This window comes from Acinonyx jubatus, chromosome B3 (assembly GCF_027475565.1).
Source record: "Acinonyx jubatus isolate Ajub_Pintada_27869175 chromosome B3, VMU_Ajub_asm_v1.0, whole genome shotgun sequence".
Taxonomy (NCBI): domain Eukaryota; kingdom Metazoa; phylum Chordata; class Mammalia; order Carnivora; family Felidae; genus Acinonyx; species Acinonyx jubatus.
The window spans coordinates 112,413,612-112,426,638 of record NC_069386.1 but is presented as its reverse complement, the minus strand read 5'-3'; the positions used below and the strand labels follow the sequence as shown (position 1 = coordinate 112,426,638).

Genomic DNA, 13,027 nt, shown 5'->3' with positions numbered 1-13,027 from the left:
GTAACCATAAAACAAATGTCATGCCTAGGAAGGCGACTGTAAATCCTTGATATAGTGACTGCCTAATTCAAAATCAAATTTCCCCAATTGTTTTCTTTTTAGAGTTTTATTATTTTGTTTTTTATTTTTTTTTTTTAATTTTTGAGAGAGAGAGACACAGCACAAGCAGGGCAGCGAGAGAGGGAGACACAGAATCTGAAGCAGGCTCCAAGCTCTGAGCTATTGGCACAGAGCCCGACGTGGGGCTCGAACTCCTGAACAGTGAGATCATGACCTGAGCTAAAGTCAGATGCTTAAGGTACTGAGCCACCCGGGCACCCCTTAGTTTTTTGTTTGTTTTTTTTTTTTTTTTTTTAAGCAGCATTTTAAATAAAAGATACTTTAGAATTCCCTTAAAAATCATATTTATGTAGGGCACCTGGGTGGCTCAGTTGGTTAAGTGTCCAACTCCTTTTTTTAATTTCAAGTTTATTTTATTTATTTTGAGAGAGAGAGAGAGTGCAAGAGGGACAGAGAGAGAGGGAGAGAGAGAGAATTCGAAGCAGGCTCCACACTGTCAGCACGGAGCCAGATGCAGGGCTCAAACTCACGGACCGTGAGATCATGACCTGAGCCAAAGTCGGACGCCTAACTGACTGAGCCACCCAGGCGCCCCTTGAGTTGGTTTGTTTTAACCAGGATCCAGATAAGGTCTGCACATGGCGTTTAGTTCTATTTCTTATGTCTTTTCCAATCTGTAGTACTTCCCTCCTTCCTTCATCCCTTTTTTATTCCTGCCGTGAAACTTGTTGCACAGACGGGGCCAGCTGCTCATGGAATGTTCCTCATTCTGGGTTTGTTGTTTGCTTCCTTGGGTCACTGTTTCTCTCCTCCCTCTACCTCTCATGTTCCTGTAAGCGGAAAGAAGCTGAGTCCAGAAGCTGGTGAGATTCAGGCTCAGCCTGTGGCCCAGAAGACTTGGTGATTCTGCAAGCTTCTTTCCGCATCACATCAGGAAGTGCATCATGTGTTCACCAGCTGGCTTTTAACTCCAGATTTTTCTTGACAGACATCGTCGGAACCGCCCGACCGGATGAGAAAGCCATCATGACTTACGTGTCCAGCTTCTACCATGCCTTCTCCGGAGCCCAGAAGGTACCCGCCCCCCCTTCCCCTCCTTCCTTGTGCAGCACACCTCGGGCCGGGACCCAAACCATGCGCCCCCACCCCCCCCCCGCCTCTCCCTGGCAGCAGGGTCTGGATGGCGCGTCTCTCTGGTAGAGTTAGCTCCCGGTGCCAACGCGGCGTGCTGCTCTCGCTCGGCTCCTCTCCCGCCCTGCCCCTCTGTTCCTCTTCTCCTCTTCCCCTGCAGTCTCTGAGAGGACTGGGCTCGAGCTCGCCTTCTGGGGCCCAGAGGGCTGGCTTGAGCAGGAAGAGCTGCATGTGTGGAATCAGCCTGGGGGTTCTGGACTCCTGGAAGCTGCAGTAGGCAGCAGTCCCTCTGCGTCCTCCTTTGTTGAAGCCACAGGCTTTTTAACACAGCAGCAGCCGGGCTTCCCTTAGGGAGGCATCTCCTGTCCTCCCTGACCTGTTTTGCAAAGGTGTCGTGAAGCCCCCACCTTTCTCCCACTCATGGGCATGATGTAGCAAATCTGTCCACAGCTTTTTTTTCGGGCCCTGATGCCTTCTGTATCCTGCCGGGGACCCACATGTGGGGTCACTCTGCATGCTGTATTTACAGACATAAGCACAGCCCCTTGGAGGGGGATGGGAGGAGGTGGGCCGCTGTGAGCCCCTTCAAATGTCCCGGCCCAGTTTTGCTCAGGGAGGCCTGAGTTTAAAGTCCAGTTGTGCGGGTTGCACACTGCACAAGGGTACCACAACTAAAGAGCGCTGAATATTTTTGTTACCAGGCTTAGCTCAGGCAGCAGAAGCCTCTCTCCCAGACCCCACTCACAGGCAGGACCCTGGAAACACAACATGCAGGTTGACAGGACCACAGGCTGGGCCTTCACGGTGTCGAGCCGTGGACCTGTCACATCAGGTTGGATGTGCTCAGGCCAATTTCCCACCCTCCGCATGGAGTCTGAGTGACCTGTCTCCAAATGCATGATGGGGGCACTCCCCCCTCCCACCTCTGCCCAGCCTTCCCCTCTGCTCTCTCTCTCCCTTTCCTGTCTCAGCCTGTGCCCTCCACCTCCTCACCCTTCTCTCCTCCCACCATCTCATTTCGTCTCTCTCTGCCCGTTCCTTCATCTGCTGTCTGTGCGTCTGTCTTGCATTCTCCCTGTCCGCCACGGCTGTTTGGGTTTATTCTGTGCTGCTGCTCCCTTTCTCCTCTCAACCTCTTCTCCTTCTCTGTGCAGATGTGTAGGCACGCTAAGGATGGGAAGGCCATGTGACCTAATGTTTCATGTCACTGCCACGCCTTCTTGGGTGCGCAGAAGGTGAGCTCTCCCTCGGCCTTGCCCGCTCTCCCTGCCGCCCTCCGCCCACCTCTTCCTTCCTCCCTGGATGCTCCGGCAGCAGTCCGTGGGGCTGCAGCCCCTCCTCCTCTTGTAGGAGGGCAGGGTGCTCTCTGAACCTTGGCCGGTTGAAGACGCCAGAGAGCCCCAGCCTCTGGATGGCCCCTTGTGTCTCTGACCATGCACACTGGGCTTAGTGGAGGTCACAGATGAGAAAGAAGCTCGTGGTCTCAGCTCCTTCCCTGGACCCTGAGTCAAGAGCCCTTATCCCAAGCGATATGGCTCTGGGCTATGCTTCCTAACTATTCCCTTAAACATTCAGGACCCCTTCATTTTCTCTCCTTCCCGCTCAGTCACAACCATCCTTTCAAATTACCCAGCAGACAGGGCAGGGAGAAGCCTTCCTCCCTTCTCCCTGGTGTCCAGGCCAGAGGCTCAGAGCCCTTCCCAACCAGGCCTGCCATGGACGTGGTGCAGGTTGCGCACTCCACAAGCCTGCCATGTGTGCACCATAGACCATGGAGATTTGGATATTTGTTACAGAAGGAATCCTGCAGATGGCAGTAACAATATTCTCTAACAGATCAGTATGACAGTTTTCCAATAGGAATGCCTTGGGAAGAGGTGCCTTTAAAAAGTTACACAGAGGCACGTGGGCTTGTAGCAACCCCGTCCCCTGGCTGGACGGGCACCAGAACCCTCCTCGCCTTCCTTGCAGGCCTCACTGGCACTGAGACGGGAGAGCTGCCCCTCGTGGAGGCTTCCGTGACTCATAGGTGTCCTGGCCCTCCCAGGATCCCCAGCCCCCTCCAACCTCCTCTCCGGCCTGCCTCTTGCTTCCTCCTGTTTCCCTCTGTCCCACCTCTGCTGCTGCTCTCTCGTCAACTTCTTCTGGCCCCTCTGAGCCCCCACCTGTCAGCCAGGTTGTGAGCAGCATCTGTCCCCTTCCTTGGTGGGCCCCCCCAGCCCTGATAACCACAGAGGGCCTGCTTGCCCGCCTCTGCAGCTAGACTGCTCTCTGCTCTGGGGTTTTCCAGCTCCTCCTCTCTGTCCCCTGCCCCTCCAGGGGTCCTCTCCTGGGCTTCACGCCTGCCGACACTGGCCTTCCCTGTGTCCTGGCTGATGATAATGCTCGGACGGGAGTGTGTGCGTGCGTGTGTGAGAGTATGTGCACGTGCGTGTGCGTATGTGCGTGTGCATTAGCAGCCTGCTTTTCTCCCTCCCAGATCTCATACCACCTCTCCCCACGCCCCTCTTCCCTCCCTCTCATCCTTGTTGCAACCATTTCACACTCCTTTTGTCCACATTCGAGGACAAGGTCACCAGTGTGGGGCTGGGGGCGGGGGGGCGGTGGCATTCAACTCATGTCCTGGGTCGGGGGCCTCTCCTAGAGTTGCCCATCACCACTTCTAAGGATTCAGGCAACTGCTTAGAGCCAAGCAGACCAGGGGGAGGGGAAGCTTCCTCCTCTCCTTGGAAGAAGGACGATTCATTCCGACTCACACGCTCTTCGTGTCTTGACTGTCTCCGTGTCTGATGCCAGTGGGGGGCCATATTCTGAAACCCATGCTCAGTACATACATGCATGCACCATACGATGGTGCACACATGCATGCACACGCGTGCACACGTGTACACGCGTGTGCATGCGTGTGCGCGCGTGTGTGGCCGTCCACGCACCCACACAGGGGCGCGTCGTTGGTTTTCCTTGTCAGGTGAGGACCGACTTCTGTTTGACATGTTGGTTTGGGTTCTGACTCTTTCTCAGTTTTCCTTTGCCCTCCTCGTCCCCCCGCGTCGATTCAGAATCAACAGAAAGCACCAGATTTTTGTTTATGTAGTTTGTGCCTTAAAGTTCACGGTCTATTGGGAATGTTGGAGAAACAGCCATTTAAAGCACAGGCTAGATCTGCTGCAGGTGTTTCTGGATGCTTTCAGGAGTAGATGGTGACGTTTGCATCTCTTCGTTTGGCCCCTTGCTTGCTTTTGTCACATCGTGAATCTCCTAAGGGAAGGAAACAGCCATTTGTGCCCTTGAAGGATTATGGTCCATCTGGGGAAACCCTGAAACCTGGAAGCCAGCAATGGCTGTGGTCTAGTCAGTGCCTGCTGTGCTGTGGGCCTGAGCAGGGGACGGGCAGCGGGGGAGGGCCACGGGGCTGCACCACACGGAGGCTTTCTTGAACAGGAGGCACCTGGTCTTGGGGGTCTTAAGGGTGGAGTAGGGGTCCTCAAGTGAAAGTGCGGCAAAGATCAGGAAGGCGGTCACAGCTTGTGTGACAGCTTCGAGATGTCACAGGTCAGCCTGTGAGGGGACAGCGAGTTAGCCCTGGTCCTCTGCCTGGGGTGAGGAGCACAGGGGGAGCCAGAGACGGGGAGCAGGCTTTGCCTGCGGGCCTGGCTGGCAGGGGTACTGGGGCTGGGTGCTGACTTAGGCACAGGGAGAGGCTAGGCTGTGGGAGGAAGGAAATGGGCAATTCTAGATAGATTTGGGAAATTCTCGACTAAAAAGGTCACAGATGACATTTTTGTGGCATTCATGTGAATCTGTGGCTTGTGGGTGGCAGAGCCATTGTGCGTCATTTGGCCACATTTGGGTGTTAGATGTTACCTTAATTAACTACCTTGTACCAGCGAGTTCGATGCTGCGTGTTAGCACAGCAGTGTGGCTCTGGGATAGCAGAGTTTCAGTTGGGATAGCTAAGTTATTAGTACTCCAGGAATAAGAGTCCATAACCTAAAAAAAAAGTTACTAATATAAAGCCAAACAGATTGTTCTGTGTTAAGCTGTATAATAATATAACTTAAAGTAAATCATGAAAATATAAACCAAGGGAAGGCAAATGCAGATTTCTAGAAGTCTCCCTTTTTTGTGTGTGTGTTTAGAAGTAATCCTTTTGCCTAGTGTTACAAAATATTTTCTCAGCCCATTTACGATATTTACGCTTACACCCCTTGTGCAAATTCTGCCAACATCAGAAAGGCCTGGGCACTCTGGTTTTGCTTCTTGGGTTCCGGAACAGCCCATCTCCTCTTGCAGGAACTGCCCGAGGTCAGGACTCTCCTACGGTTGTTTTTCTGATGGCGTTTCAATTTCTGTTTCTCTCAGAGAATGAATCTTTCCTCCCCTAGAACAAATCTCTCCTTTGGCAGTCTCTTTAGGAGCTGGTGGTGCTAAGTACCTCTCTCCTAAATCCCTCATGGTGATGGCGTTCTTGTAGCCACAGAAGAAACAGTTTCTAGAAAACTAGAAAGTGGGATGCTAGGGTAAGCCTGGGTCCCACGTTCAAGAGTCCCGCTTGCCTTCCACCCCAGGGATTATGTCCTTCAGGCCTTACCACATTGGTCTTTCCTGCGTGGTCTCTGTGACCTCCTGGGCTGGTGGTGGTGGATGACTGAACCCTTCTTTGTAAAGGGACCTTGTAAAGGGTGAGACTGCCAGCCTGGGGGAGGGAGTTAAGCAGTGAGTGAAAGAGATGGGTCAAGGTCTTGAGGTTTCTACTTTTTTTTTTTTTTTTCCCCTAACGTTAAATCTGGGTTCCAGGAGTCTGCTTCCTTCCTAAAGGTAACCGTGGAAGCTGGGCTGTCCCTCGAGGGCAGAGGCAATCCAGATGGAGTTTGCAGACAGCTCTCTTAAGGAAAGCTCTCTTGTTCCATGATGCCCGTGCTTTCTTTCCAAAAACAGATTTCCTGGTTATAATGAGTGGTTTTCTCAGTCTCTGCTGGTGAAGCCACCTAGGAGTGGGGCAGGCTGAGCTGCAAGCTTGGGACAGAGGTGGGTCTCTGCAAAAAGTCCCCAGGTGGCCCACTTGGGAACGTCCCCCAGATGGCATCCAAAAGGAGCCTCTGTTGATCCTAGAACAGTCCGTCAACAGGCTCTGCAGATGGGCGAGGCTCCCGAGGCTCAATGGATTATCTCCTAAAATCCCATGAACGCAGGCCTCACTCAGTCTGCCAGTTTGACCGACTGACACACAAGTCAAAGCTTATGACCACTGAGCCCAGGATTTCAAGATGCGTCGGGGTAACGAGGCCAAGGAGGGCTTTATCCATGAGACATCACGGTGGCAGCTGCTTCTTGCCTATGATGTGTGGCCACCTCTGATTCTTACCCACTTGGTCAGCATGCTGGGCATAGCTTACTTATGTCAGCACAGAGACCACTGGCCGCTGTGTCCCCTTCCCCGGCCTTCACAGGAAGTGGCCCTGGTCGCTTCAGGCAGATTGCTACCCCCAGCCCTCTTCATGGGGCACATTGGCATGTTTCCCATGACCTTGCTCTTTCCAAGGGCCCCACGTCTTCTGGCACAGTCTCCAGGAAAGAATATCTCTCCTTGTCACCTTTTGGTATTCCCTGTGGTTACTTGTTGGTTCTTAAGAGGAAGGACAATCAATCAAGAGCTCCATGGAAGAAATGGTCATGGCATCTACAGGGCAGAGTTAGGTCAGAGGGCAGGGGGGTGAAGGTCTAAGGATGTGACTCCTTGCCTCAGTTTCTTGAGACCCAAGACTCAAAGTGCCCATCTTGGAGGCCCTCTAGCCATTCCCAGTTGCCTGGTGGAGGCCTACCTGCTCTAACACCTTGCCTGGGGCGGGGGGTGTGATCTCCTGACTTTGAGTTTGAAAAGACCTTTATGCTGACCTCATTCTGCACGCCCCCCCATCCCAGCAGCCACTCCCAATCACGGGATTTGGTGGCTGTGTATCCTATTTGAAAAGTTTTGCAAAGAAAAAACATTTACATTTTAATTACTCCTTCTCAGTTCAAAGCACCCTCATTCTCAGGAAGTTCTTCTTCATGCCTAGCCTCAGTTTATCTTGCTGCAGTCAAAACCCATTTTGCCTTGTTCATCAACCAGTTGTGAGGTCCCATCTTTCTATCCCCTAAACCCTTGTCATCTGTAGGCTCACCCTTCTCTAATAGGCATTATCTGCTCCTACTCCCAGGCTGTCTTTCTATCCCAGGACCCCAAAAAGGCTTTGAGTTCCCCTCCCCTTGGAGTTGGGTTATGATGTACACAAGAAAACAGATGAATTTAAAGGTTACCTGAGCTCCTGTGGTTTAGGACCACCTGGCCCTTGCTGGCGTTAAGTCCACAGTGCCTTCCATGGCCCAAGAAGGTGGTGTTCCTGGAGTTTCCGGGCCTTTGCATCTGATTTCCTTTCAGTCCTCTTGTTGCCAAAACCTGCGTCCTGTGTCTGTTTGCCCGGCACTCACTGAGCATGAGGCCTCCGCTTTCCCAGAGGTGCCAGTGCCCAGCTTTCTGGACATTCTGTGCATGCTGGCTTGATCCTGAAGTCTTGTCCTTCATGCAGTGGGGGTCCCTGAGTCTTCTCTAATGTTCTTTGGGCTTTGAGCCAGGAGCAGATTCTGTAGGCCCCTTTGTTTCTCAGTCAGCACCTTATTCTGGACTCCCAGGTTTGAATACCTGCATCTCCTAAGATCCTGGCAAATCCAACCTGAGAGCCTGAGCCTTGGGGACCCCAGGGCCTCCACTTGGGATTGTAGGCTTGGCATGAATTTTTCTGCCCTCTTTTCCTGAGCTGACCGTTTTGACTGTATCAGTCATCACATTAGTTACTTCCCAACGTGCATGGTTGGCCTCAAACTCTGGTCCTTCTCCAAGGGCCCCGGTTCAGCCACCAAGATCTCTCTTCGGGCTCACTTGACCTGTGGGACCTGGCATGGGCTGGCAGAGGATGAGGAGGAGGGTGTGGACTGAAAGCCTCAGGGGCTGACTTCCTGCCGGTAGAGCTGCAGGGCGGGAGCTCCTGCTGCCCAGGGCTGACCGTGACACCCACGCCCTTTCTTGTTGCCAGGCGGAGACAGCAGCCAATCGCATCTGCAAGGTGTTGGCCGTCAACCAGGAGAACGAGCAGCTTATGGAAGACTATGAGAAGCTGGCCAGTGATGTGGGTACCTCTTGAGTTCCCCCAGCTGGCTCCGGCAGGGCTCTGCTACCCCACCCCGGGAGAAGAGGGAGCCCCCAGAGCCTGTACCTCCAGACCCATCCCTGGGGTACAGTCCCAGGCTGGGCGTAGTCCTTGGTCCCAGCATAGCTGACCCAGGGCAGAGGTGGGGCTCATCTCTAGGCTCCAGAAAGCCGAGTCGTAGGCTGTGTTTCTTGCCAACAAACAGTGAGCCCGGGAAACTTTTCACCTCTCTGGGTCTTGGGTTTTTTCCCCTTGCCGAGTGAGAGCTAAGCCAAGGGATCTCAAGGGCCTTTCTAGCCTGGTATACTGTTGTTCTGTGAGTCACTTGGCCTAGAAAAACAGTATGCCTGGTTCTGAGAGGATGTGATCTGGAGATGGGATCGGTGCTGCCTCAGGCTCGCTAAGCAGCTGGGCCCACCCAGGGGACAGGAGGAGACAGGGCTGGGTTTGCTGTTCTGCCGTTGACTATATTTGGGGTAGGGCTCCACTTGCTTAAAAGAATTCAGCCTTCTGAACATCTCAGCCCAGCCTCTTGATGGATCTGCCATCCAGCATAGTAAGAACGCAGGTGCCAGGTGTAAGCCCAGCTCTGCCATTCCAGCTTGGTCACCTTGGCAAGTCACATAACCTCACGGCGCCTCGGTTTACCTCTCTGTAACCTGGGGCAGGAGTCACAGCACAGAACCCCATGGGATCCCAATCCTCATTCCGATGAGTCCGTCTGGGGGACACGCTGGCACCTTGCGGGTGCTCGTTCTGTTTCCTGTCACCCATTCCACTCCTCCTCCACTTTCTCCACTGTCATCACCTCATCCAGGCTGTTCCCTGCCTGTGCCCCAGAAGCCAGCCTCTTCCTTTTTGAGTCAGAGGCCCACGTTCCAGAATTCTAGATCCCGGGTGACAAGGGCCTCAGGAAGCGGCTGTTATGGTTGTTACCTCCCCGGGACAGAGGACACCGAGGCCCAGCCAGCTGGTGGGGCTGGACCCAGAGCTCGGGTCTCCTCCTGGTCTGGCTGACTTCCTACCAGGTCCATGGTTCTTCCTTGGGCAGAGCTTGAGTTAACCCCTTCCCCTGACAGAGAAGAGGCTGGTGGCCAGGCTGCATGAAGCCTGTGACTCTCCCGGAGCCTGGCCTCTACTGCCGGGGAGTGGTAGCTGGGACGGGACATGCTGTCAGGAGAGACATCCCCCGGCTCCCCCTGTCAGGGAAGGGGCCCAAAGGCCGTAGGAGGGAAGGGAGGCAGCCCCGGGCCCCCCTCCCAGCATCCTCACGCCCTCCGCGTGCCCCTCCCCCCAGCTGCTGGAGTGGATCCGCCGCACCATCCCGTGGCTGGAGAACCGGGCGCCGGAGAACACCATGCACGCCATGCAGCAGAAGCTGGAGGACTTCCGGGACTACCGGCGTCTGCACAAGCCACCCAAGGTGCAGGAGAAGTGCCAGCTGGAGATCAACTTCAACACACTGCAGACCAAGCTGCGCCTCAGCAACCGGCCCGCCTTCATGCCCTCCGAGGGCAGGATGGTCTCGGTGAGCGCCGGGAAGCCGGAGCTGCTCCCGGCCGAATGCGGCACTGTGGGCGGGACAGGGCGGGACGGGCTTCCTTCCACCTGGATACGCTGTTCCAGAAATCGTTTCTCCCTTCCAGATTGCCACCCAGACTCAAGCCCCCTGTCTCCTGACCATCCCAGGTCAGACCTGTCCTGCCAGACCCCTGAATATCCACCCGGGCCTCCCAGCACCCCCTCCCCCCACCTTAGAAAAGCATCTCTGCAAACTAAGTGCTTCTTGACATATTGAACCAAAGAGGGCATGATTCAGTAGCAATTAGGGTGATTTTTACTTTTTTAAACATTTCATTACTTTATTTATTTGAGAGAGAGAGAGTGGATGTGAGCATGAGCAGGGGAGGGGCAGAGAGAGAGAGACAAGGGGAGAAAGAATCATAAGCAGGCTCCACTCTTAAGTGCCAAGCTGACCCGGGGCTCGAGCCCACGACCTTGGGATCATGACCTGAGCCCAAACCAAGAGTCAGATTCTCAACCAACTGAGCCACCCAGGTGCCCCTCTGTAAAATCTTTTTTAAGCACTTAAAAAAAAATGTGTTACCTTAAACAAGTAATGAGTTGGTGGTTTTTTTTTTTTTTTGGTTTTTTTTTTTTTGGTAGGATATTTCAAAGATACAAATCTGCTAAATACAGAAAATAGAAATTACTCATAATCTTAACTATCCAGTATCAACTTAAAAATGTTTTTTGAAATAAAGTGTTTTTTGGAAAAGATTCTTTTAGTCTATGTAAATAGGATTTTTTAAAAAATGTATTTATTTTGAGAGAGAAAGAGTACAAGTGGAGGGAGGGGCAGAGAAAGAGAGGAGGGAGAATCCCAAGCAGGCTCTGGGTCATCAGCACGGAGCCGATGTGGGGCTTAATCCCACAAATCCCTTGAGATCATGACCTGAGCCGAAGTCAGAAGACACTTGGGGCGCCTGGGTGGCTCAGTCAGTTAACTGTCCAGTTCTTGATTTCGGCTCAGGTCATGATCTCATGGTTTGTGAGCCCTGCATCTGGCTCCACGCTGACAGTGTGGAGTCTGCTTGGGATTCTCTCTCTCTCCCTCTCTCTCTGTCCTTCTTGCACTGTCTCTGTCTCAAAAAGAAATAAAATAAACTTGGAAAAAAAAAAGGAGTTGGACACTTAACGAACTGAGCCACCCAGGCGCCCTACATAAATATGATTTTTAAGGGAATTCTAAAGCATGTTTTACTTAATAAGCTGCTTTAAAAAAAAAAAACAAAACAACTAAGGGGTGCCTGGGTGGCTCAGTAGCTTAAGCATCCAACTTTAGCTCAGGTCATGATCTCACTGTTCATGAGTTCAAGCCCCATGTCGGGCTCTGTGCTGACAGCTCAGAGCCTGGAGCCTGCTTCAGATTGTGTGTGTGTGTCTCTTTCTCTGCCCCTCCCCGCTTGTGTTCTCTCTCTCTCTCTCCCTCTCTCTCACAAAAGTAAATAAAACATTAAAAAATATTTTAAAAACCGAACTAAAATTATATTGTGAATGGCTTTCCAAGTTGTTAAATTATCTTCATTTATGTTACTTATGTTATTTCCCCTTCCTTCTTGCCCTCTCTCAGACTCAGGGAGAAATGTTATGAGACAGACAAACATGCAAAAGAAAATTTACAAACCCACCAAGATAGAGCTTTTGGCCTTCAAAATGAGAAATCATGAGAAGGCATGGACATAAAAGGGAAGGGCAGGGAACGGCCAAGCCAGCAAACAGCATTGGAAGCCGGCAGGATCCCAGGGAATCTGGAGGAAAGAAATAGGCCCTTTCCATTGTGTATGCACTTTGGAAAATTGCAGTCTTTTTGTAGATTCCAGGCTGCATCTGCAGCTTTTAGGTGGCCAGAGCCTCAGCTGACCAGAGGGTGTTCTGTGCGAGTTAGAAGTGCCCCCTCTGGGTAGATGCGGCCTGTCCCCTGGGCCCCAGGTGGCGGGCAGGCTGGCTTCAGCCCACATGTGCCCAGCGGGCACGCTTGTGCTAATTGTAGAGACGACCCGGTGGGTGGCTCCCTGCCTGAAGGGCTGTGGGTTGTACTCAGCAGCCATCACTGTCCTCAGGTGCATGGCCAGCTCGCCCAGGCCAGGGTCCCTGCAGGCTCCAGGCTACTGCCCAGAGCCCATGAACAGATCCAGAAATGTGGGGAGGCCGTGAGGTTCCCATGCCTGCTTGCTTCATTCAGTTATTGTTCTTTTCCACTGTCTGGCCCTCCAGCCTCTGTGATTGGCCAGAATCCTGGGTCACAGAGGGCCTTGGGCTCTTCACAGGGCTGCACACCCACAGCCCAATAGCTGGGTGGCCCACGTGGACTTGGGCCTCACTCCCTGCCCGGGAGGCCTGGTGTCCAGAAGCCCAAGTTAACACCAGTAGAGGGCTGGGTGGGTACAACTGAGATGGGAAAGGGGCTTCTTCCAGAAGGCTTGGGGCAGCTCTGCGGGTCTTGGGGGCCAGGTGGGGCTGACCCCATGCCTCTCATCCCTACAGGACATCAACAATGCCTGGGGCTGCCTAGAGCAGGCAGAGAAGGGCTATGAGGAGTGGCTGCTGAACGAGATCCGGAGGCTGGAGCGGCTCGACCACCTGGCAGAGAAATTCCGGCAGAAAGCCTCCATTCACGAGGCCTGGACGGACGGTAAGGCCAGCCTGACCTCCTGCCTCCTGGAGGGTTCTGACCCTTATGACCCTCGTGCTCCGCTGACTGAACTGCCAGGCCACGACTCCTTTCTCTCCTGCTCTTTGGTTTGTTCTGCCTTGTGTCTTACTGGTTGCTCGATGTTAGACAAGTTCATCAGCCCTTTGGTTGCCTCAGTTTCCTCGTCTGCAAAGTGGGGATAATCAGAGTATCAACTTCATAGGTTTATGAGAATTTGATGGATTACTACATCTGAAGCATCGAGAAGAGTTCCTGGCATGGTACGATGCTGTGTATGTGTAATTTGTTGATGGTTCTTGTCACCGTGATGATTTCTTCTTCCCTGAGTCCGTTAGGTTGGGGTTCGAATCCCGACTCTACCACCTAGAAGCAGAGTACATTTGGACCAGCAACTTCTGTAACATGCAGATGATCGTGTGTCCTCTCCTGTGTT

The 13,027-nt window shown here is 53.0% G+C and overlaps 1 protein-coding gene across 3 annotated transcripts in view; it reads left to right on the top strand.

Moving 5' to 3' along the window:
• The window catches only part of ACTN1 (actinin alpha 1), a 95,635-nt gene that overhangs the window by 70,145 nt on the left and 12,463 nt on the right, over positions 1-13,027 (top strand). For all 3 annotated transcript variants that reach the window (XM_027066019.2, XM_027066016.2, XM_027066018.2), the window contains exons 8-11: positions 1,049-1,134; positions 8,265-8,357; positions 9,676-9,906; positions 12,426-12,573. In XM_027066019.2, coding sequence (XP_026921820.1) covers positions 1,049-1,134; positions 8,265-8,357; positions 9,676-9,906; positions 12,426-12,573 — 558 coding nt within the window. The remainder of the gene's footprint in view (positions 1-1,048; positions 1,135-8,264; positions 8,358-9,675; positions 9,907-12,425; positions 12,574-13,027) is intronic.